The sequence below is a fragment of the Perissodus microlepis genome, chromosome 5 (genome assembly GCF_051167445.1).
Source record: "Perissodus microlepis isolate ML-2025 ecotype Zambia chromosome 5, ASM5116744v1, whole genome shotgun sequence".
Taxonomy (NCBI): Eukaryota; Metazoa; Chordata; class Actinopteri; order Cichliformes; family Cichlidae; genus Perissodus; species Perissodus microlepis.
Genome location: NC_140465.1, coordinates 28,358,230 through 28,384,662, shown reverse-complemented (window position 1 = coordinate 28,384,662; position 26,433 = coordinate 28,358,230). Strand labels below are relative to the sequence as shown.

General features: G+C 36.6%; 1 protein-coding gene across 3 annotated transcripts in view; it reads right to left on the bottom strand.

The window, feature by feature from the left end:
- igsf21a (immunoglobin superfamily, member 21a) overlaps positions 1–25,778 on the bottom strand; it is a 181,937-nt gene extending 156,159 nt beyond the window's left edge. For 2 of the 3 annotated variants that reach the window (XM_084929174.1, XM_084929176.1), the window contains exon 1: positions 25,367–25,777. In XM_084929174.1, the coding sequence (XP_084785300.1) occupies positions 25,367–25,505 (139 nt within the window). In that variant the 5' untranslated portion in view covers positions 25,506–25,777. Of the gene's footprint in view, positions 1–25,366 lie in introns of all 3 variants that reach the window. The other variant, XM_084929175.1, reaches the window with a different exon arrangement.
- Positions 25,779–26,433: the final 655 nt, after the last annotated feature.

Below are 26,433 nucleotides of genomic sequence, written 5' to 3'. Positions count from 1 at the left end.
AAAATCCATTCTGCCCTGGCTGGCATTCAATAAGTCAGCACGATTTTTTGATGTTAAGAGATCAATACCAAGGTCTGTGACGATCCAAAAAATAAAACCATACGAAATACTAAAAATAAAAATAAAAAATAAAAAAATTAATCCTAAAGGATAAACACAACTTTCAAGTAGTGTCAGTGGTGTGAAGATTTTTAGGTTAAAAAATATAATGCAGTGAGGAAGGGAAGTAACAACTATTATATTATATACTATAAACTCAGTTAATAAATCATTAGATATTTCATACTTTTTTCATTGTATATTGTCTCCTTAGTGACTGAAATGCAAGGGCATTACTACTCAGGTCAGCCTAAGGAAGTATACCCTGAATATCAAACAGTCTGCAGCTTCGTCATCTGCCCTTTTCTCTACCAGTGACTTCATACATCACAGTGTTGTCTGAGCACACCCTTGGAACATGGAATTTATATGAGATTACACTTCTACAGTCTCTCTGCTGTCAGCACAGTTGACCACTGATGAGACTCAAATACAGGTGACAGCTTTTTTTTCTCTTATATCTTGCAGCAGCATAATAACATAACCAATAATAATAATAATAATAACTAGATCCCACTCTATTCCCTTAATAGGGCCATTTATCAGGAATGCTTCAGCACTGCCAGCTCACTATGTAAGCCTTACAGTAAATTAACTACTTTGTAGCTTGCATCATGCTGAGTGAACTGTGTGAGTAGCTTCGGAAGAGGCTAAGATGAAAGAGCAGTGGGTTTTGAACTAATTATTTCTGCTTACTTGATAAGGATAACTCACCATGACCACAGCGCTTGCCCAAAGTCTAGCTGTGTGACAACCACAATCCTTAATTTAAGAAGTAGTGTGCATATCTAGAACAGGTGACAGATCAAGAGAGGCTATAAATGAGATTTTATTTTTCAATGATCCTGAGCCACTTAACTAGACCCAAATGTTCCTTTGGAGAACTCTGCATTCTTTTAAAATTGTTTATTTTTTTATGATTGCTGCTTGTTTACTGGAGAACCAGAGCGATAAATTTGCATCCTTTCCATTTTTATTGTGTTTAGTTTGATCTGGTTTCCTTTACTTATTTGTGGCATGTGCCAAAAGTTACAATAACAATTCAAGACGCAAAAGCAATCTCTCTGTACAGAAGAAAATGTTTAATTACTGATAGTTGTTGTAAAGTTATTGCTGAGAATATAAAATAAAGGTCAGTATTCTCTGTTTAGAGGAAGCTACTGTAGTTTTCACAGAATTTATGCTCATAATTTGTGTAAAATTACTATCTAATTTATCAAGACAGTAGCTAATTGTGCAAAAAGGCTGCCTTCTGGGCAAACTAAATTAGAGCTCAAATATGCCAAACAGTGGTAGAATCTACTAAAAATGGAGTCATTACTAAGCCCAGAAAACAAAACAGAATCTGTTTAGTTATACTGAAATAGTATACTGAGTGAAGGAACAAGATACAACTGTTTAATGGAACACATTACCTGTGAAAATGTAGGCACCTAATGATTATAAAATCAATGCAGTGGAAGTAACTGCACGCTTAAAAAAGGAAAAGGATGACACAGATGTTGAAAGGGAAAAGTGTTTATTATGACTCCACACACTCCACACACTGCGGCGACTATAAATAGCAGTTATTCAGCTGATGTTAATCAGTCATATAATAAACACTGAACTGATTTTAATTTTATGGAAGCAACATGTTTCACAAAAGATTGGACGGGGTGATAACAAGCTGAAAAGTAAGTTTTACTAAAAAGATTTAACTTGAGGAACATTTCTCAGCTAATTAGGGTAATGTGCAAAAGAGCAGTATCCTTTTTTTTTTCTTTTTTTCCAGGGCAGTAAACTGAGTATAAAAAGAGCATCTGAGGGGGCAAAAGTTACCCAATCTGCAAAAAACTCTGTCTACAATTTCAAACAATTTCAGAATTATGTTCCTGGATAAAAAATTTTTAAAAGACTTTGAATATCTCACTATCTATAGTGTATCATGTCACCAAACAATTCAGAGAATCTGAAGAAACCTCTGTGTACAAGGGACAGGGCTGAAAATCACAATCTTCTGGCTCTGAGGCAGCGCTGCATTAAAAACAGGCATGACTCTGTCATGGAAATTATTGCATGGGCTCAGGAATACTTCCAGAAACCACAGTCTGTGAACACACTTGACTGTGGCATCCACAAACACATATTAAAGCTTTATCATGCAAAGAAGCCATATGTGAACATAATCCAGAAACACCATCTTCTCTGGGCCAAAGCGCATTTAAAATGCTCTGAGACAAATTGGAAAACTGTTTTGTGGTCAGACAAAATTTGAAATTCTTTTTGGAAAACATTGACACTACATTCTCTAAACTAAGGAGGAGAGGGACCATTTGGTTTATCATTAGGGTTCTCTTCAAAACCTGCAACTCTAACGCAGTGTTGCCAACTCCTCAGTAAGGAAAATCGCTATTGGTTGTCCTAAAAGTCGCTAGAAGTCGCTAAATGACGTCATCGCCTAATTTGCATAATTGGTCATGCTAATCTAATTGTAACCTATGTTGTTGGAGAGAGAAATAACATCGTGGAAGAGACATAAAGTGAGTAAAAAACGTCCTAAATGCATTTAGAGTTTATTTAGAACTACAAATTAAATTTCTTTTAGCAATTATTGTTTTTTTTAATGTCACAATTCCAACCCTGCTCCTTTACCCGGGCTTGGACCGGCAAAAGTGACCCGAAATAGGCACTCTGGTGGAGTTACTTTGTGTGTGTGTGTTTATAAGTAGTTTTAAACCTTGTGATCCACAAAACAGCATAAGAGTAAAAGAGTAAAAGAAGAACTGACTGCGTTACAGCACCTGCTGCTTGTTGAGAGTAAAAGCGATACGCGCTTTCACGTCTTTTTTTAGCAACTTTTTTTTAGAAAAAAAGTCGCTAAGGGGTCTGAAAACTCGCTAAATATAGCGACAAAGTCGCTAAGTTGGCAACACTGCTCTAACGGTCCAGAGTGCATCGGAAATTGCAGCATAAAATGGATGATGGAAACGCACTATCCATACTAAAATGTATGCAAAGGTTTTAGAGCAATGTATGCTTCAATCCAGGGGATGTACTTTTCAGGGAAGGCTTTGCTTATTTCAGCAAGACAATGATAAACTGCATAATGCATGTAGTACAACAGCACAAGTAGAGAATTGCTGAACTATGGACTCCCTGCAGTCATAACACTTCACCCACTGAAATGTAACAAACAATATGTCAAAGAAGACCCACGACTGTTGAGCAGATAGAATCCCAAAAAATCCAGCAAATATCAATTCAGTCCGCACATGCTTATTATTGTTGATTATCATTAATAAAAGAGATGATACTAATTTTGGGGATTACACTCATATGCTATTTTGCCCCGTTTCATAAATGTAGTCCAAAGTAGCTAAAGCAATCCAGAGCTTAGTGCGAGACACAAGCCAGAACCCCCAATGTGAACAAAGGATCAAAGTAGATATGACTACATTTTTAGAGAAGAGTGTAAAACCAAAGGATCAATGTCTTGTTATCTGGTAAAGTTGTGCTGAAAACATCTTGGAAACTATATGGGAAATGATGCACATAAATGACATGTGTTTTGTTATAAAAAATCTGTTGTACCTGCTTTTTATTTTTTGGTAAGGTAAAATTATAACATTAAACATTCCAGAGCAGAAGATTTTATTTTCAATTTTTATATAAGCAAGTAAATATTTTATTATGAAAATTACTTTTTTAATGAATAAAGCAGAGGCGGAGGCAGACATTTGATACACCCGGGGCTTAGCCCTAAAGGGTAGTATGCATGTGGGATTGGGGGGGTTGGAAATGACTGAAAGATTAATTTAGTCTGTTTTGAGTTTTGTTCAAAAAAGAATGACTTCATATAGGGAAAAATATATATCACATATGCAGGACAGTTTTTTAATTAAGCAGCAAGGCAGAACAAAATAAAGGCTGTATCAAGACACGAGGACTAAACCCCAATTCAACCATACCCAGATCTGATCCGGAATTAAAACAGGACTACAACAGTTCAAAATCAGGACTACTTAGGATTTAACCAAGACAGAACCAGAATCAGAACTAGATGATAGTAGCACTAAAAATCATCATAGACCTGCACTACACTTATTTTTTAATTCTACCAAAGCACACTATTTAGATTGAGAAAAGTTTATATAATTATTTAGCCTCGTTGTGCAAACAAGCCTGCATAACTTAATAAATACGAATTTGAAATTTGAAAAATAACAAACCTAAAAAGAAACACTAGGTACGAGATACGTGAGTACCTATGATACGGTGATACTTTTGGTAAACAACCATTTGACTAACGTGTGTGTCTCACCTGCTCTTGTTCCATCTCTGTTCTGTCCTCATTCTCCTCTCTCTCCCTCTCTGTTCCTCTCTCTCTCCCTCTCTGCTCCTCTCTCTCCCTCTTTGTGCTGACAATCAAGCCAAACACTAACATCATCAAATATACAGTTGAAACCAGATATTTACATACTCTTCAGATAAAAACACAAACACTTTTTTAATTGTAACATCAAATCAGACTAAATGTTTATTTTTTTAGGTTGATAAATATAAAAAACATATTTGTTAACTTTAAGAGTAAAGAGAGAAACTATCTGTATTTCTTAATTGCAAATGGCACAAAAATTGTATTCAAAATTGAGCCAAACTTATGGAGCTCCACAATTCTTTTCCTGGTGTTTTGGTTGACATCTCTTGATTTTCCCATTTCAAAGAAACAGGCTCTGTGTTTTGCCTTATATTCATCCACAGCTGTGCCACCAATTTACTCACATGGACTCTGCTAACCTATCAGAAGCTTCTTAAGCTCAGAATGGAATCGTCTAGAGTTTTCTTATTAATTAACAATAAACTTAGTGTATATGTACTCCTAAATTTGATGAAAATGACAAAAAAAATAGACAGCTCTGTCTCTCTTTATTCTGACATTTAACTAATTCAAAAGATATTTCAATATTTATTTATCCAAAACAAAACAAGTTTCCTCTAAATTGATGTTGTACAGTAAAAAAATTTTTATTGTGTTTTCCATAAAGTGTGTGTAAATATCTGGTTTAAACTGCTGTGTATTGAAATTCCTCTTGTTTTGCATAGAAATATACTGAACAACATACAAAGCATAATATATAAAATAACATCTACCAGAGTTTTTTCTTTGAAAGAAGCCCCTTATGTCCATTCTTGTATATCAGTACATTACTGAAACCGATTTATTTAGCTGTGAAGGGTAACAACTGAAAATATGAACTAAACATACATGTAAGCTAAGACTCTCTAAAGAAACAGCATTGTTGTTGTTCGGCTTTTCATTTCGCCATTTGTTGATTCACTTGAAGAACAAGTAACGTAATATGGGTCAAGTGATCAGTTTGATAACAATCTTTTGTGATAAACCGTCATATTTACATTATTTTTACAGTACGAATGATTTGCTTTGGTACCTGGTCAAACTTCAGTTCTCCTCTGTCTGCCTCGCTGCGCTTCTCCAACAGCGCACTGGCAGGCAACAGCTCCCCCCGCCCCCTCGCTCAGTCGCTTAGTGCCTGAGCTCGGATCATACCAATATTAGGGGGGATTTACGCACAGTCGTAAATTCCCACAGTGTGCACTATGTGCTTCGAATATTGTGTGTAGTTTTTGTTTTATACACTTGTCAGCCAGGCATCTAACTATGAAAAAAATTACACTCCAAAAGACCCCGGGCTTCTGAAAAAACAACTCGGGCTTAAGCCCAGTAAGCCACCCCCCCGCTCCGCCACTGGAATAAAGCTTGATTTGTACTTGTATACACCATCAATTGAAGTTCTTAGAAAAGAAAATCATAATTAGCAAAAGTGGTCTTGATAGGTCATACTTTGAAAAAAATAAAAATAAAAAATCAGAATTCAAAATCAGCCAAAAAAATTGCAATTGGTGTATTTCTAATCAGCTTTGCAACTGAAAGTCCCTTCAAAGGACTATATGAATGGACAAACACGAGAATCTTAACTAAAAATCATCGGCATTACTAAATATCCCAGTAAACAACACAAGCATATTTTTTATTTATGTATTTTTTTGCTTTGTTTTGTTAAAGAGACATTTTTATTGGATGAAGCTGGTTTAATGTTTCTCCACTCCATTTCCTCTGTGACTGGACCATCTCATTCTCCAAAACCTTTGAAGCACAGAGAAACATTAACAACAACAATACACACACACACACACACACACACACACACACACACACACACACACACACACAAGCTTCTTTTCCATAATGAATCCAGCCCCAACATTTGTTGTAATTGCTGTCATAATTATGTGCTGTTGTAATGTAATGAATATGCAATGCCTGCTTTGGCACAGTCAACACAAAGAAAATGACAGAAGAGATTTTGTTGAGAAATTGTGTTTAGAAATTGTAATGATTTCTGACAGTTAATGATGCACACTTTAGAACACTTTCCAATCTCAAAATCTGCATGACCTTAACATTTAAAAATGTCACATCATTAGTTAAACATTCTGTAATATTATACATTCCAAACATTACTATCCATGTATGTATTTATATAGCATAATGGATGTTTTTAAAAATCTATTGAATGTGCAGTATTTGACTGAATGAGCAGAAAGCAAATACACGCATACAACTGTAAATGTCAAAGCATACTTACAATACAGAGACATTCATGTTTATTAGGGCTGCCACGATTAGTCAACTAGTCATGATTGTTAAAATCGTCGACGACTAATTTAATAGTCGACGCGTCGTTTGAAGTTTTGTAAGATCCCAAAAGACGCAGGAATAAGTAGTAGGATTTAAGAGTGTAATAACGGACTGAAACAGAAGATGGCAGCACTGCATGTACAAGGATGCCAGCTGCCGTTAAACCCCGAAGAAGAAGTAGCTCTGTCCCATAATTCATAGCGCGGCCCAGCGCAGTTGTCAACAATGGCGACAGCTAGTTAGTTTTAATATTACTCTTATTATTCTTTTTGGGTCACAAAATAAACGTTTAACATATTTTCAGGGGAGAATGTAGCTGTGTAAACCTCAATTATCTGCTCAGTTTATCAAGACACCACATATTTTCAAAAGCGCTCCGACGTTTTCGGAGACGTCTGTTACCCACCAGCTCAATTGACCTTGTGCACGAGAAAATGCTAACTTCCTGGTTTGAGACCGGATGTTGGGTTGTACATTTCCGGTAGCTTTACTTTGCGGTCAATCGCTACTGCGAAGATATACTCCAAAATCATGTCCAAAACTCGAAAACGGAAAGATCGCGTTAAGTTACAAAGAGGAGAAGGTGGGAACACTCAACACTGTTGTGTCATAAAAAATCTAATGATCAATTTTGACGTTTAAAGAGTTTAGATCGATCAGTTGTTTACATCACTCTTCTGCAGCAGAAGACACATCGTCCACATTCAGAAGCACATCTCTGTATAGTGACTGGTCTTATGATTTAAACAGGCAAATGTTCAGCATTCAAACTACAGGTGAAGAATAGTCAAACCAGATGTTTCCCGTTATGTCGATATCAGCTAGTCAAGTACACACCTACACAGCATGTTAACAAACCGTGAAAAAAGCCACACAAAAAATGAATGATTGCTGGTAAGGGTTTCTATACATTAGTATTTACGAAGGGTATGTTGTGACTTACCTTCAAAATTACAGTGGTCCCTCGCTATAACACGGTTCACCTTTCACCTCGCTGTTTCGCAGATTTTTTAGTGCAAGTTTGCATGCTTTTTTTACATCACATTGTGTCCTGCGTCCTGATCGCTGCAGACGATCTCCTCCGTGACGTCTCTCCTGTACAGTACAGAATCGCTGCATCGATCGCTAGCAGTGTGACTCTGAAGTGCACTGCTGTATGTCCACGATGTCCACGAAACGTTTTGCACCGTCAAAAAATAAAATTGGCTACTTGATTTCACCTATCGCTGGATATTTTTAGAACATAACACCCGCGATAAACGAGGGACAGCTGAGAAATATAACATTTGAATCCCTTTTCTCTTTTGCTCTGAGGCCTGGGGAAAAAATATCGACAAGTCGATGAACATCATTTACAGATATATTGGGTAAATGCCCGAGACATCTATAGAAATGTAAATCGCCGCTTGATTCATTCATTTGCTTAACTTGTTTTGGACCGTAAACAGGGCATGAATAGAACACAGGAGTTTCCGCACCGGAAGTAGCATATGCTAACGTGCACATAGTCAATAGTTAGCCGAGGTTCAAGGCTCATTAGAGCCTGTGAGAACACCGGACTCCCGGCAAATCGTTTTCAAATCCACCGCCGTCTTTCGCTACTCAGGTTAAACATGATATATAAGTCACTTAGATAACTTAAAAATGTTATTGTTTGGCTTTTTTTTAGTATTTTATTTCTTCCTGAGTAAATCGGTTTGGCTGAGAAATAAAGTTATAGTTTTTACACAGCTGAATAAACATCAAGCAGACAACTGATTATCACAAGTGTGAAATGGTCGAGAGTTTACTCCGGTGTCCTGTTATATTTTAGATAGCAAGGAGCAGACGGCTGAGTTTATTTAACTCCACCGAAACAATCTGCAAATGTCATTAACATTTAATAAACTATCATCTTGTCTTTAGTTAGCATATACCTTAAACACTTCAAGCTGTAAGCTAATGATAGTTATATAAGAGCAGATGCATGCTGGTGCAATAAGCTGTACGTTTTACGTTCAATGGATGCATGATCTAATTAGTCGACTAATCGCAAAAATAATCAGTGACTAGTCGACTATCAAAATAATCGTTTGTGGCAGCCCTAATGTTTATACAATTATAGATTTATACAATTTTTTAAAAATACAAATATTACAAATGTATTTTTTTGTTCTTTCCTAGAGTGGAAAAATATTCACAATGTTTTTGGCCTTGGTTATGGGGACAATTCAACACCATATTAACAACTGTGAAGAATCTTTGTTCAACAACTGCAATTCAGCAAAGTTACAGATAAAGAAATTCAAATTCATTAAAAAACTGAAACCCAGAAGAGCCTTCACTTCTCATAATTAAAAACACTTTTTTTTTTCATGTCATTGCTTATGTCCCTGACAACCTCAAAATTTTAAATCTACTGTAAGATTTAACCTTCTTTGTTGCTGTGAATTTGCACTTTGTTAAAATTATTTACCCATCTATCTCTTGTCGGTCATTTTCAACTTTTTTAATTATATAGTGTAATCATTAACATTATCGTAATCATAGAATGATAGAAACCTCCTTGATACTCCTGAAAAAATATACAGAACATCTAAAAAAAAAATTTCTGGAAAACCTGAGAATATAGCATGTTTTAATCATATGAATTAGAATGGAAAATGGAAAATGGGACACACAAAATTAAAAAAACAAAAACAACAGTAGGACATTCAGCTCATGATACCTTTGGGTGACCACGCATTGTGTGATTTTTGTGTTCACGTTCAGTTAAACTCAGTACTGTAGGACTAGTGATTCTTGTGAATTGCTAACAACAGATTGATGAATGGATGTCTTGATGGAATTAACTGAAAAACACCAGAAGTGTCGTTGCAAGGTGATAGGTGACCCTTATGTCGTTAGAGCTTCAATGCATAGATTCTGCAAACCTCTAAATCTTTACTGGATGGGTATATGGAGTTTTGTCAGCTAGGAACAGACCACTCATATTAGGGCAGAAAGTTTCACCATGGGATAAAGGTGATCCCTCAAAAGATCTTTGTATTGATTTGAAAAGACCCTTAATTTCATGAAGAAGAAAAGTGGACATAAACTATTCTAGCAAAATTCCCCCATAGGCTGGATAAGCCAAGTTTAAAAAGAGAGACATTGTATCTTTAAATTGAAATTGTTAGTCTATGTTTTTCATTGTTCTTTTTCTATTTTGTCAGCATGTACAGTATGTGATGTCTAATAACTAGCAGAGCACAAGGTTGCTTCCTTTGACTCTCCACTACTGAATGTCATTTGTCTATAAGGTGTTTGCAGCACTGCAGGAAGTGATTTTTCCAAGGCAACAACAAAGGCAACAAAGGTTTGTCTTTTAAACTCAGATTAACAATAGACCTAATGACTTATGAATGTATCATTATCAAACACAGGTTCTTTTAACTTTGTATTTCAAGATAAACAAAATACTAAATTTTTTGTTTCAGACAGACCTGTTCTTGATTCAGTACAATTTAATCCATTTGTTATCTGATGTGTTTCCTCATAGGTAGGGCTAAAATGATAGGATTAATATTCAGTGCTGTGTAGCCTAGGATGGAATTATAAGGAAGTGGAGTTATGAATACTCCAATCCTACTGACACATTCATATTACTCTTCCTCTGAGACTATTATCCTGAATATTGATAACTTTAGGATTTGTCCCATCAGGAAGATGGGTGGATAGAGTGGAAACTAGCAGTACGGTGAGGGTGACAGATGTCTATTACACAATACATTAAAAGAGTGAATAGTCAGCCTAACTCATAACTACAGTAACTTATCTACTACAGTGAAATCACTAGTGACAATTATTTCATATTATCTGTGCTATGGTGAAGATATTAGTGAAGAAATCTAAAATGATGACCTTAGCTTTCACGTAAAAAAGAAAGAAAGAAAGAAAACACACAAAAACAGAGGGGTGTCATTTTGATCTGCAACTGTCATATACAGCTCTGCCCTAAAAATAGAAAATCACCACAGGGTTACTTTTAATTACATGACATCTGTTTTGCTTTTGTAGCATCAGATGTCTGATAACAGCGACAATTCGCTGAATTTCAATCAGGTTTAAGTACTTTGAGTTTTTCCTCACTTTTTGTTCTTCTACAGCACAGAAATTGAAGGTAGACATACATATTTGTTGAGTTTGCAAATAAAAATGGATTGGATAAACTGGCAAACAAAACTGATAATACACTATTGAATTTATTACTAACTGCATCCTAAACCTGCCATATTCTATCTTGTGCTATTCTGCAATGATGAAGGTCTCAGTATGCAGCAGAATGTATCCAAATGTTCAGTCAGCTGTGACGAGAACTAATGTGAGCTTTCTCTTACATTCGACTCCCCTTGGAAAAGGCAGCCACATGAGGAATCTGAACAGCTGACTGGGTACGAAAAATCTGACTGGTGAAATGACAGGAAAGGAATTCAATACCACTTTGTTCCTATTTTTCCCAAACAGGTACTAAACTAATGCATGCTAGACAGAATAAATAGTTAAATGTCATGAATGTAAACGTATCTTTACTTTGAAGTGTTAGAAACTAGATCAAAAACAGAATTGCTATAAATTTCTGTAACCAACACTATTAGTACACTAATTTCCCTATAATTTCTTCAATCACACCTAAATCCTTTAATGTAAAGCATCTGCCAATATGCAATTAACTCCATACATACATAATCAGTAACTGTCTTGCATAACACGGCTGTAAGCCCAAACAATTTCCTGTGGCGTATTTTGTTCCATTCAGCCAACCTCAAGTGTCAGTTTGAGTCAGTAAACTTTGACCCTTTTTTTTAAGGTTCAAAAGGGATGGATTTATACTCCTGTTAATCAACTCATTAATGAATGAAAATCATTGTTTTAACACAATACAACAGTCACGCTGTCAATTTATATTTAATGTCATATCTTTATGTACACACTACTTTTGGTTGGGAACATGGTTGGGACTTCTATGGCCTTTTCGCCTTTATGTGACAGGATACTGTTTGTACTCTGGAGAAGTGGGTTTGACAGCAGAACCCAGAGAGCAGATGGAACATCTCAATTTTTCATCAGCATCTTTGATTCAACAGTTAATTCAGACTCATGATGAAACCTCATGAGGAGGTTTTTTGTCTGCTGATCTACTTATTTCCCACTTAAAAGTGCACAACCCCCACAGGCACTTTTCCACCTACTCCTTTTCCCTCTTACCATCACTTCCCCATACCGCTCTCTAAGATTGATTAATCACAATCCATTGGGGGTGTTTCGGCACAAACTTTATCCATGGCCGAGGGCTAACTTCACGCTGTCGCATTAGAGCAAAATGATTTTGCACAAGGTTTCCTTTTCCCTATTCCCACCTGATAGTCATCACTTTCATTACAGTTTGACTACATGTTTCGTTTTTTGTTTTTTTGTAATCCACAAGATAAAAACAAACAATAGCATAATTCCCTTTTAGACATTTGTCTTTTAGCAACAAAGAGATGATTTGTATTACACACTGAATGTAGATAAAGAGTGCATTTTTAGAAACAACAAACAATATACGCAATAGGAATTTGACAGTGTCATTGTAAGAAGGTTCATAGTAAGAGTGTTCATGCTGTTAACAACACATCATCTGTGACTGTAAAAATGCACCAATCTGGCACAACATTATGATCACTGACAGGTGAAGTGAATAACACTAATTATCTCTTCATCATGGCACCTGTTAGTGGGTGGGATATATAAGAGAGGAAGTGAATATTTTGAAAGAGTTGATATGTTAAAAGCAGGAAAAATGGGCAATTGTCAAAATTTGAGCTTGACAAGGGCCAAATTGTGATGGCTAGACAACTAGGGCAGAGTATCTCCAAAACTGTAACTTTTATTGGGTGTTCTCAATCTGCAGCAGTCAGTACCTATCAAAAGTGCTCAAAGGAGCAAACAGTGATAAACCAGCAATATACCGAAAGTACCAACAATGAGCATGGCATTGGACCATGGAGCAATGAAAGAAGATTCCCTGGTCTGTGTGATGTTTGGGGAAATGTTCTGCTGAGAAACTGGGATTCCAGCATCCATGCAGAAGCTACTTTGACGTGTACCATCTACCCAAGCACTATTGCAGATCATGCACATCTTGTCATGAAAATAGTAGTCACTGTGGCTGCCTGTGGCCTCTTAATGATGTGCCCCAAATAATGCACCCTGCCACAAAACAAAAATGATTCAAGAATGGTATCAGTGTGTGCGTATGTATGTACATATATGTACATGTGTGTGTAGACATATATGTATGTATGTATATGTATGTGTGCTTGTCACTATGTAATTATTATTGCCTGTTACCTGTGGTAACGCAATTTATAATTATTATATATTCTGTATTTAGTTATGATGGTTCTAATTGTTGTTTGTGAGCTGCCGTTGAGATGCTTGCTTGTGCCCGGGGCTGTTGATGGTTTGTTTGGTTGTAACGATGGGCGTAGCTGTGGGAAGCTTATTGTTTTTGTTGATGAGTGAGTATAGGGGTGGGATTTAATAAGTTTTCTTCGTCCCACTCCTTTTCAGGTAATTTTTGTTATTTGTTTTGTGCACTTTATGTTCAATATATGTATTTTGTTGTGCCTGAAATGAATAAATAAATGAATGAATGAATGAATCAGGGGCACAGCGAGTTTGAGGTGTTGACTTAGCCTCCAAAATCCCCAGATCTCAGTCCAACTGAGCATCTATGCGATGTGCTGGACAAACACATTCAATCCATGGAGGGCCCACCTCTAAACTTAAAGGGCTTAAAGGATCTGTTGCTAACATCTTGGTGACAGATATCACAGCACACCTTAAGAGTTTAGTAGAGTCCATTGCTCAATGTGTCAGTCATGTTTTGACAGCAAAGGACCAGGACTAGCGCTCGATATACTGTTGACCATAATATTTTATTACAGAGGTTAGAGCACGCGCTGGAGCTGCACTGCAGTATTTTGGATCATATCTACCTAACATGCTCAAATTTGTTCATGTAAATGGGGAGTCCTCTTTACACACTAAGGTTAATTATGGAGTGCCACAAGGTTTCGTGCTAGGATAAATTCTATTTACATTATACGCACCTCCCTTAGGCAGTATCATTTGAAAGCATACCAATTAGCAGTTACTATTCATCTCTGGCTTACTTGTTTTAGTTAAAAAAAACAGATGACTTTTAATTAAATGTAATTACAATTTGTGAGCTTTGACACTGCCTGCAAACTTCTGTTTGGCGTAAAATATACAAAAGTGATACAATAAAAACAGTAGATAGACTGCAATCAGACATTGACCATATCTACAAAAATATTTGCCAGCCAGAAGCTTTTCCTAAATCCAATAAAGTGCTTTCTTTCCTAAAAAAAAAAAATCGTGTAAAAAAAAAAAAAAGGGGGGGAGAAAAGTGAATAGCAAACAACAAAATGAATGAAAACAAAGCACAAAAATCTTCGAAATGGAACATTAGCTACAATCTGACAAACTTATAATACTGTCCATCCTACTTTCTACTTTGCATCTAATATTGCTCAAGGCTCTTTATCGAGGCATTGAAACTTTGGGATACCTTATGTGTACCTCTGCAATGTCAGGTAGGTATCTAACTGAAGTATTTGAGTCCTTAGTACAGAATGGAGTCCTGTTGTACATGTGCAGAAAGACCTTTTTTTCCTGAGTCTCTCTTTTTTGGTACCACTATGCCAAACTGTGAAACATTAGGTGATAATCCAAGATTTTATTTCTTTGCCAACAGCCACACTTTCTCGCTTCACATTTCCAAAATATTGGTCAATGTTATCTATTTGCTGATGTATCTGTATCGGCATTTATGATGGACGATAAATTAAAATCAGAGAAACACCAGTCAACCATGTAATGAGTGTTGATGTTCTATATTTTGTCCACCAGAGGGCAACTTCCCTGTTGATAAAACGTGTTTATAACAACACAAGAATAGATGAGTAATCCACAAGTTGTTATGACAGTAAAACAATACAATAGGAAGATTACCATATAAAGATTAAGCACAAGCGTTTTTAATTTGAACAGACTGGAACATCTTGCTTGCCTGCCTTAAGAAATCACAGTCAGAAAAGGATAGACTCACACCAAGACCTCACACGTGTACTTTCTTTTTACATATTATTTCCTCCAGGAAGAACAGCAGTACAAGAAACTTAACAATGATGAGTCATTACACAAGCTCCCTCACATTATTATTTCCACTTTCCAAATAATTTTTTTATAGTATCAGAGTCACCTGGTACCAGGCATATGTGAAATTAATGCTGGCAGTTTTATTGGGAAAGAATAGATTTAATCATTACAAGTCCTCCTTTATATAAAAATTCAGAAGCGAGCGCCAAAGTTGCATGTAAGCATCCTAAAAGATAAAGCTTCCTTGCAATTTTAACCATAATCTTTAGAGAAAAAAACTGAAGTAAAATAATCATATTTAAAGCAAGTTATAATCCATATGCACCCACAATTTCTATTATTGTATAATTCATGTCGCATATTCAGAAGATTAATTCTCTGAACTTGCATGACAAGTTCTACAGCAGATCAAAGGTTTGCTGATAAATGTTATCAGAAATGACAGATGTTACAGGCTGAACACAGCCTTGTCCTATCATATTCTGACTGTCTGTGAAACTTCACTAATACCTACTCCTGTGAGTGCAGATTGATGTCTTTATGATTTTTTTATTTATTTATTTTGGTGGCTTATATGGAGGAAGTCAATATGCACAAGATTCATAGCCCACACAATCCTTCTTTACTCCCATCTGCACAGCTCCAGAGTGACGTCAGTGCGTCGATTAGAGCTGTTTTCCCCCCTCCTCTGCCATCTCTTCCTTTTTCCATGCCTAATCTGAACTTTTCATGAAACCTCTGCAGTGCTGTATTCACTGGCTTGAAGATGGCTTTGAATAGCTGCAAACATTTTTTTTTTTAAAACCCAGAAGAATCAAACTGGGAAAGCAAAGCAGTGATTTAGAATATTTACAGTTACTACACAATGAGAGTATATGAAAGCATAAAAAGGGCTTTTTCCTTTTAGGTTAAAGCACTGTCATGTATATTTGAGCCAATTTAGTAAGTAAAATGTTTCTCACAATATACTTTATTGTTACTTTTCCTCTATATTGCATTTTATCTTTGAGTCAATATAATTTATTGCTAATGCAATACAACTGTTTCTTCTTAAGATAATCTTGATATACTGTACATACTGTAACAAAAACGCAAGCTTGGTTTTTGAGGTCACCATGACTTTGAATAATTCCATTTGTGTCAGATCACTAGCAGAAAGAAACAGAATGTTTGTATACAAAAGACTGTGCGCAGCAGTGTACATTTCAGCTGTCTTGCAATAAACCTTGGATGCTGATATGTTTCATGTATCATATACAATGCAGTTTCACAGCCCTAAATAAATAGACTGATGTTGGGACACAGTGACAGACCAATTGATATTACTCAGCACCTATGTTTGAACACGATAAGCAAAACCACATAATCCATATTAGCATGTAGGAAATGGTGGGAGGAGAATATTGTAAAAGTGCTGATAAAGCTTGCCAAGAAATCCCTTGTTATGCTGGCTGCTAAATTGAGAAACACAAGTTTCTATAATAAAATGGGATTTTTAAAAGTTCTGGTAAAAGGACATATTATACTATTTGACAAAACTTTATTGCTTATTAAAGATCACGAACGGGAATGATATACTCCCTTTCTATGTAACCATTTGGGAGATCATTGGGAGAACATTGGGAGAAAATACAGACACTTTGTTTCTGTATTTTCTCTATCTCTGCAAACCACCAGCTGCTGAGGGAATCCGAGTTACTTCAAACTCCCACACAAGCCAAAGACATCAGCAAGCCAGCCTACATCTGTGTATGAAGGTCCACAAGGGTAGTAAAGAAAGTTACTGTGCTCTTTGAACTTCTTGCCCCAAGCCTTTACTTGTCTCCACTAATCAGAGCCATTTTCATTTGATCATTTTAACATCACTGCTTGAAAACACAAACGTATTTCAGCTATACAGGCAAAGGAAGGTTCATTTTTCCTCGATTCTGCCTCTTACCACTTTCCACGCCAGAGGCTGTCGTGGTGGCAGTGGGGAGGACAAATTTGTCATGATGGTTGCAGATTCTGTTGCATTATTTGAATTGCGGTAGACATTCATGAAAACTGTGGTCCACTCCTAGGGCCCGAGGCTACTAGGCAACAAGTCATCTTGGATGCAAACCCCATAGCTAAGATGCTAGCTGTAAATAAAATATGGTAATGGCTTCTCAGTGACTGGACTACTGCAAAAACCACACTTTAGCTTGTCCAAAATGTCAGACAGATGATTTGGTTTCACCCCAAAAGCAGATAGCTGGTGTTTATGCTAATTCTCAAAATGTGTTGTTCTTACTTTCGTGCCACTGTTTCAGCCATTCTAGGGAATTGTGATATTGGCATAGATTTCTTTGAAAAAACTCAAGGCCAGCATATTTTTTTTTTCAAAAACACCTGCACTTCAGTGTGAAAAGCAAATGCAAGCGTCATAGAAAACTGGTAAACCTCTTCAGCCATGCTGCTGGAAAACTTGAAGCATATAAGTGTTTGAGCCTTGTTAGATAAAAGCAAAAGTTTGCAGAATCCATCTGTGAAATAGCACATTGTTCTCAGACTTTTATCAACACAACAATGTGGGAATTTTGTGTGCTCTAAGAGTTTTACAGTTATGTCTGAAAATCTGAAAAGCAGTGTCAGAAAACAATGCAGGAGTTACTTTAGATAATCACACCTTGCTGTGTGCAGGTTTTTGAGTCTTCTTTCTTTCAGTGCATGGATATTTCATCATAAATTTTAGGAACAGAGCTTTTGAAATTTCACGAGACAAAAGATACCCAATGCTGAGGTGGAAGGCAAAAAAAAACAGGTCTTTCTTTACAGATATAAATTCAAAATAAAGTTTATAGTTGATTAAGTTATAGTTAGGTACAGCTCAACTTAACCGAACAATCCCTTAGTTATGCTGCTATATGCCCAGACAACCTTAAATGGCGCACTTAGCACATTCCCTCTGTTATAATTTTATAGTGCATGCTGTGATTATATATTTTTCCGTCTCTGTGCTCTTATATGTCTACTTTTTCTATATTTCTCTGGTGCCATATGTTTTTCTGTGGTTACTGACCCGATACACCTGCTGAATGGTTATTACTGTATTGACGTTGTTTGTTGTTTATCTGCACTCCTCTTTTCTCTTTTCACCTTCCCCCTACCCCAACCGATGGAGGCAGATGGCCATCTTCCCTGAGCCTAGTTTTGTCTGAGGTTTCTTCCTGTTGAAAGGGAGCTTTTTTTTCCTAACCACTGTTGCCAAGTGCTCAAAGGGAATTGTTGGACTTCTCTCTAAACAATTGTTAGGCATTGTGCTTACAAAGTAAACAGCCCTGAAATGAATGTTAAGGTGAACTGGCACTATATTAATAAAACAGAGTTTAACTGAACTGAAATATTTAATACATTTTCCATTTTTGTAATTGATTGAACTCACCAATTAGAGATAGAAGGTAGTGAAATAAAAACTCAAGTTTCCAACAAAATATGCATTTTGTTCTTGTTACTATTAGTTTTACACATGGCATTTGTGTTCATAGGTTCCAAAGTTTAGATTTTTTTTCCAGTACAGTTATTAGATGGAATCTGCCACCTTTTGATTAAATTGCTCATTGAAGTACTTCAGTAAGTATGTTCAGCATGAGCTCACCAAGGGAATCAAACCAGATAGAGCTGCATGCTATTGGGTCAAAATGACATGCAATGACATTTTTTTCTTCAAGCTGCTACTTTACAGCAATAGAATCAAATGGGCTATTTTGTATTTCCACAGCAATCTGGTTTAAGTGTATCTGCTAAAAGGCCCATACACTATTAGCAGTATATATAGTGTATATAAAATGATTTACACAGTCACACTGACTAGTCAAGCAAACAATAGCAAATGAAATGAAACAATGAAAATGGCTTCTAATCTGGGCATAATCATTTTATATAACTGCTGAGAGCTGCAGTGTGATGGAAAGCTTGGTGATTGTCAGATAGTTGCATGACAACAACCCATTTTCCAGGCCAAATCTCTCTTCACTTCCTGTGAGTCAAGACCAGCCATCAGTAGCAGGCAGTCACAGTGCGCCGGAAACCTATCTGAGATCCAGTGCTTGTTAAATCTGTTAACACTGCTATGATACACAATCTGCAAACCAACCTTCACCACTGTGGTCTGAGACAACACATTCTCCTTGATGCTTTAAAAGAAGGCTTTAAAAGAAGCCGTTTTTAAAGACATTACATCAAAAACTGATGACCTACCCTCAGATTTTAAAACATAGCCTACAGGTCATGTCATAATTGCCACTTCACAGCCTGCTGTACTGACACAATTTTATATTGACTGAGTTTCTTTATTTTCATTGACAGCGACTCTATCAACCGAATCAGTATGTTTGATAGTGCTGTTTTAGCCTATTTTTGATATTGCACCGAATCCCTTTGACCTGTAACACATGAACATCAATTATTCTGCTCTTTTATCCCTGTAATTTTCCTGACTGAGTCTTCTGGTAACAAATCACTTGAGCCTGCCTGCCCCATTTCTGGATCTACATAAAATCAGAACATCTAGTACTTTACAGGAAAACCTGTGAACCTAAAAGCAGCGGTTCAGACATCAGCCTAAAACATTTTACAACAAATCTGTATTCAGCCAAGGGCACACAAGTAATGCACATATCAAATGTTTCTTTTATACACTTCTAACAGTCTATATAAAACTCAGAAGGAAGACGTAAAATTCATCAGACAGAAAAATGTCACAAACTGTGAGACTGCGCAAGATGTAGCTTTCAAAAAAGCCCTCACATCAGTATGGATTAAAATGATATTTATGATTTGTTTAGTAAGAAACTTCATCCTTAGTTTGATCTAAAAAGTTAAAACAGGAATGTGTTAAAGCATTAGAGACAATCTAATTTCTATTAGGAAATGGTCTAGGTCAGAAATGAATACTAAGTCAACTCTTTTTGTCTGGAAAAAAAAAAAAAAACTTCAAAAGGCTGCAGTTTGATATAATTTCATTTTTGAACACTGTTATCTCTAGTTCTTAATCTCTGAATGAAATTTCTGAGGCTCTGTGAAGTATTTTGTTCTTTCCTAAATGGCATTGTAATACAGACAGTTTTACCATGTTGTACCAACCTATTTGAAAGTTCTTACATTTTTAGATAGGTGAGGTCAGTAGCTTAAGGGCAAAATAAATAAATGAATAAAATACACACAGCTACCCTACGAAGCATGTTGTTGTGAAAACATGCACCCCTTAAATCTATTATCTATTTAAATCCCAAGTAGCACCATGGTGAAAAACCAAACCATCCTTTCTAACAAAGCAATCTCACTGTTTGCTCAGTTTGATTCTAAAGCACTGGCAATATCAACTGTTCCTAAAAAGAAAAGTTGACCAATGTTCATCTCAGTAACAGCTGGTCTCGACTATCAGGTTTCTGTAAGGTTTCTGAATGGTTAAACCCTCTAGTTATATAGTTTAACAATGTTATAACAAAGTGGCTAACACCTGGTACTTTAATGTTGTGTTTTTCCACTGAAAATAAAACAAAGAACTGGGAACATTTTTGTACCTTTACTACATGAGACACAACAGAAAAACATGTAGATACATACAGTACGCTTATGCATCACAGAGCCCTAAGAGCCAGACTTCCTGTCAGTAATTCACTCACTCTTCTGCACCATGATTGCTTCTTGCTCAGGTTTTAGAAAGATGAAAAAGTCAGTACCACCAAGACCAGAAAAATAAAACAGCTTTTTGGCAACACTTTGGAGTTGAAGGACACAAGCAAGCAAACATGCTAGCGCTAAGAGCAGTGATGTTAACACCTCAAAATGAAACTCACTGACATGCTTTAGCTTTGTTATACTCTAACAAGTACGATTTTAGTTACATGTTAACAAGAAACAAGCAGATTTATATTATTTATTAGACTACTGCCAGATTTTTATTATAATGACTTACCTAACATGCTTTTTCTCCAATTTAAGCAAACTAATCAATTTGTAAATTACTTTTAAAAAAAAAAGCAACATGTTACTGTTAAAATTTTGCCTCTCTTTGCTGTTTCTTTAGCTGTCACAAAACAAAATAGGGAATTCCCAGTGTAATCTGTTCTATCTACTCCATGATGTGTAACTTACTCAAAGTCTGATTACATCTAGATAGCTTAGGTAAAAAAACAAACAAACAAACAAACAAAAAAACAGTAGAGTTGTAGAATTTTTTCTGTAGTGAAAGTATTTTCATTATTTTGAAGGCTTTTCTAGATGAAAAGGACAGGAATGACAACAGCTGTACTTCAAATTTGATCAAGGATACCTCCAAACTTGGCACAGCAGCCCCACAACAGGCAGGGGGAATTATTTTGTTGCTACAGTAAACCACTGAGGCAGCTTTTAGTTTTGCTACAACCTCAACTTTGAAGAAAGGGAAGAAGATTGCTGCTGCTTATGAAGTGGAGTAGATTCTGTGAGTATCATTGGAATCATTGGAAATGTGGCCTGTAACAAGGAATTTTAAAGAGAAGTACATTTTTCTTGATGCAAACGTTTTCTCAGTACAGAAGATGCCATTCATTCAACATAATCAACAAATCATTTTTTTGCCCATGAAAAGTGCCTCAAGACTAATAAGAAGGAAATATATAAACAAATTAACAGAATAAGTAATAAAATAAACACTAATAGAAACAGTAAATGTGAATTATATTAAAGAAGAAAAAATCGTAAAGAAAGAAGTATCTCTTGGATACTTTAACTGGATCCAAGAGTAGGATAGTTTAAGTGCTATTTAAGGATTAAAGCAGAGCCCAGCTCTCTTATATCTTTGGAGAGGCAATGCCACAGTTTCCAGACATAAATGAAAAATTATGTCTCCGGTCTTATTTTATTGGATTTTGGGTAGCTTGAAAGCTACAGGATCTACTAGCTTGTAAAAGGACATCATGCATCTTTGAGGTAGGTTGGTTTTACAACGTTGGGAAGAGTAGAATACAGGTTCACTCTTCTTTTTTTTATCATTTAAAGTTTAACCATAGAATCCTTTTTTTTCAGTGGACTTTTAAGAAAGACTAGTCAAAAATCCATTTCATTGATGAAAGCATGATTTTGAATTTCAATATCTTGCTTAGTCTGGAATGCACACACTTTGATCATCTTTCGCAGCTGTACAAATACCACATATTTTACTTATACAGGGCGGAAAACCAAGGACAGAGTCTAAAATAGTTTTTTGAGATATTGCATCGTTTTGGCTTTTGGGCCGACTTATAGAATTTCTCTCCTGTACTCATTTAGTTTCAGAAAGTTATTATTCATCCATTTATTTATTGCCGACAGACAGTCAATGAGGGAGCTTAAGGCTAGGATTATACTCTCTTGCAGACACACATATGGACAGATGTAGACACCACAGAGGCATAGGTTATCTTATTATACAGTTTTTCTAGTCTACTTTGAGGACACATGCACAGATTGTAACCTTGTAGTGAAGTGGCTGAGCAGAAAAGTTTGTGCAGTCAGACAAATGCACACACATCCCCTGTGTCAAATGCTGCACTTAAATCTAAGAGAACCTTAACCAAGCCCTTTCTAGCACTATGCCTCAGGTTACTGAAAGTCTTTATGAGTGCAGTCACTGTGCTACAATTAGCTCTGAAACTTGATTGAACTTTTTTCTTTCTAATGTAGAAATCTGCTAGAAATAGGTTTTTATAATATATTTCTCAGTAATAGAATTTTTGGCATTGGCCTGTAATCATTTAGGATTCCAAAGTCTAGATTTGGCTTCTTCAACAGAGATTTCACAACAGTGGTTTTGAACGCCTTGGGGCAAATTCCCGTTTCAAGGAAGGAATATGCTAATGATTTTCTGGACAGATTTCAAGATACTATTGAAAATCCTTTCTCAATGGAGAGGGTATCAGGTCAAGGCAGGTAGCATCTTATAAAGTTCTGAGGTTGAAAAGGTACTTTTTTTATACATAAAGTAATTGGTTGTCTTTGCTTAGCTGTTTTATATCTGACTTTTAAAAAAACAATCCTTGGGATGGTAGCAGCAAACTATATAGTCTAATTGTTGTTTGTTAGCCTTGACAGCCAGGGTAGCCTTGCTTTAAGGCCATAGTTCATAACACAAGGAAAAATGTGTTATGCAATACAGCAGCATATGTGATAAAACAATGTATGCTGGGATATCACACTTCACACAGTGCACTCTATTCCGTAGCTCTATGGCTGCATAAAATATGCATTACAAAGTAACTCCTTCAAAAATAAGAATCCAGACATAGACTATGTAGCCTGCTCTTCATACCGTGAATTTGCAACATGGTTAAAAAACAAACAAACAAATGCTTGAACTATTAAATTTTACTAAGGTTGTAGGTGCAAGCTAGGTATAGTAGGTACACCTGCATTAACAATAGAACTGTAGCAGACTCTGAAACACGTGTAACAGACAGGAATGGTGCATGGACTAAATGACCAATACTGTTTTTATTTGTTAGTCATACGAGACTGAAGATTGGAGAGGACAGCACTTAGAATAGAAGACATTTTGTTTTGTTTGTTTGTGTGTTTTTTGTTTAACCAGACTTTCTATTGAGATTCTTATTATCTGATTTTTTCACAGTCTATTTTATTTTATTCTTGTTTAACTTAATTCTACATTTTAACTTTGTTTTGAAATACTATTAACTGTATTATGATTAACTGACTTTGTTTTGCAGCACTTTTTGACTAAATATCAGTGAAAAATATATATAAATTGAGAAAGAGAGACAGAGAGAGGTGTGTGTGTGTGTGTGTGTGTGTGTGTGTGTGTGTGTGTGTGTGTGTGTGTGTGTCAGTGTCAATCAATTTAGTTTCAACAGTACAAATAAAAACCAGAAAACCAGCATGACCATAAGTCAGTACAACCATATTCTTGCTATTTTTTAAAATTAAATTCTGCCTTTTGCTGTTGACACGGTTAACAATATTAACACCTTCATGTAACATTTCTGCTAAGCGATATAATAAAACCCCAAAAGAAAAACCCATTTCAAATAAGTATGATTCCATTGCTGAAGTACCCTACTTGCAGCGCAGAACCTGTGTGCAGTTCACCCTCATCTGAGCAAACACCTGAGGCTTTTAAACATCTAAGAATATGTTAAGCCCAAATGGCTCATAATGATTTCCTATACGTCTGCAAAGGTCAGAACACTTTAAAATAACAAAATCCTCAGCTATGCAAGAAAGGTTAACATCTTGGTTTGTACAGCATGCTGCTGCTGTGATGTTGTAGCCAAGGGTGAACTCTCCTCTGAAGCCCTTCAAACACCACCGTGCTAGCACTGACTCTGAGCCTATAACTCCAGCCGAATGAGCAGGGTTATACTTTGCTTCTTCAGTAAGGAAAAAAAAAGAGTGCTTATAGTTCTGTTTTTTAGTGCAAGCTCTCCATGATAAATATCCATGCAGAAGGCAAAAAAGCCTTTGACAAATGCCACTGGGTCCATAGGTGTGACAAGCAATATCAAAACAATAAAGGGACATGTTTAAATGTCAGGGCAGATTCTTATCTGCTGCACATATTTGAATGTGTTTTTCCTAAATTCCAGTGCAACATCCTAGTCCCATCACCACTCCACTCTCTGCCCTAAAAAGACAATCCTATAGCTCACAGCTTGAGCATTCTGTAAAACATAGCTTATATATATTGGTTAACATTCAGGATTCGCGTAAAATATCATCAGTGCTGTGTTCTCATCCCCCAACATCGAAACACATCAACGGAGGATAAAAACACGCGACAATGATGCCACCGCTGTGCCGTGCAGACCGCGCTGAAGGCGGAAATCTGCATTAAAAGACGCACTTTAATGTTTTTCAGCGCATCAACTTTAATATCTGTTGAGCTCAGGCGCTATCTGGTGTGCAAAACCCACGATCAACAAACGCCTTGGAGTGCGCTTCAGCATTGGAGCTATACTTGTGCGGTACTCAGAAGTAGGTGCTGTCATGCAAGCTGGTCGTGATAGTCGATGCAGATGAATTAAGACTAACTACATAACTAGGCCTACTGCTACCGTTCTTCTTCCGTTTCCATTTAGTACATAGACACGCACACCGCACATCTTGCAGCCTGAACTGAATCCGACCATTATTCGTTGGTTTCACTCTTCCACGACTTGGTTAGTGAGTAGGGTGAAAGTTGGCATGTGGCAAGAATGGTACCGATCGCCTCCATCCGGCTGTCCTGTTAATGGTCAGTTAGTAGTCCTGATTCGCTGTCACATAACGAATGCCTCAACTCACTGACAGTTCGGATATTGTTAGACCCCACGCATAGATCGGAAAGCTGTGAGAGGTTCCCACTGCGTGAAAATGGCATGAAAGGGTCAGACTTACCGACGGCTAAATCCAGTAGATCTGCGCACAAGAGCAAGCACAATGAGAAGACGGTCATCTTTCCCTTATTTTGCAATAAATCCCAAACTCCATCTGCGTTTACATGCCCTCCAGGTTTCGGCTGTGTAATCCCCACCATTCCAGAGGTATGCGATTCAAAGGTGCCCCCAAACTATTCATGATGCAGCTCAAGTCTAAGTGGAGAATTCGGAGAAGTTGAAAATGAATGCAGCATTCAGAGCAGTCATAAACGAGCATCACATCAAAAAAAATGACTCACTGGGTGCGCTTATAGAACAAGCGGAATGTTTTTCCCCCCCTCACAGTTTAAACAATAGGGAGCTGCGCTTAGCCGCGCAGCAGAGATAGGCTGTGGAAAAAACGGAGCGGTTTGGATGAAAATGTCTCTCTCTCTCTTTCTCTCTCTCGCTCTCTCTCTCTCTCTCCTCCCGCCCTCCCCCTCCAGACAGACGCACAGTCATTCCTGATCACTCGCTCTTTTATTTCACACAATTTTCCTTAATCCTACCCTGGATTCAGACCCCTCTAATTCTGCCCATTAAGCCGATTTATTTCCGTTGGATTTTTCTTTTTATAAAAAACCATTTGTAGAGATCCTTGTGCTCCGTATAGTATATAGCGTACACGAATATGCATAGGTTACATATAAATAATACACTTCCTAGTCATCTAGTTGATGAGTTAATTATCAGGAAAACGTGTTTCTTTTCTACCCAGTGTTATGCATCAAAAAGTAAACCGTTAATCAAGTGAAAGGACCATTACATGATGTATTAAATCTTGTTATTGTCATACCCTCTTACTATGTGGGTGCTCACGATTAGTGCTCAAAATCCCACTTACTGGAGAAGATATTAAGTGTACATATTAAGAGTATTTTGCTGGAGCAAATCCATAAAGATGTATTTGAGTTTAATAAGTGCCTGTTTTATTGAACTGGCCTGACTGGTAAAAGTTGCCCTTCTCTCTCAAATTGCCTGCAATCATTTGTATCATTAGGGGACATCTGTCATGCAAGCAGCAGTTCCTGTGCTATTTTTTTTTTT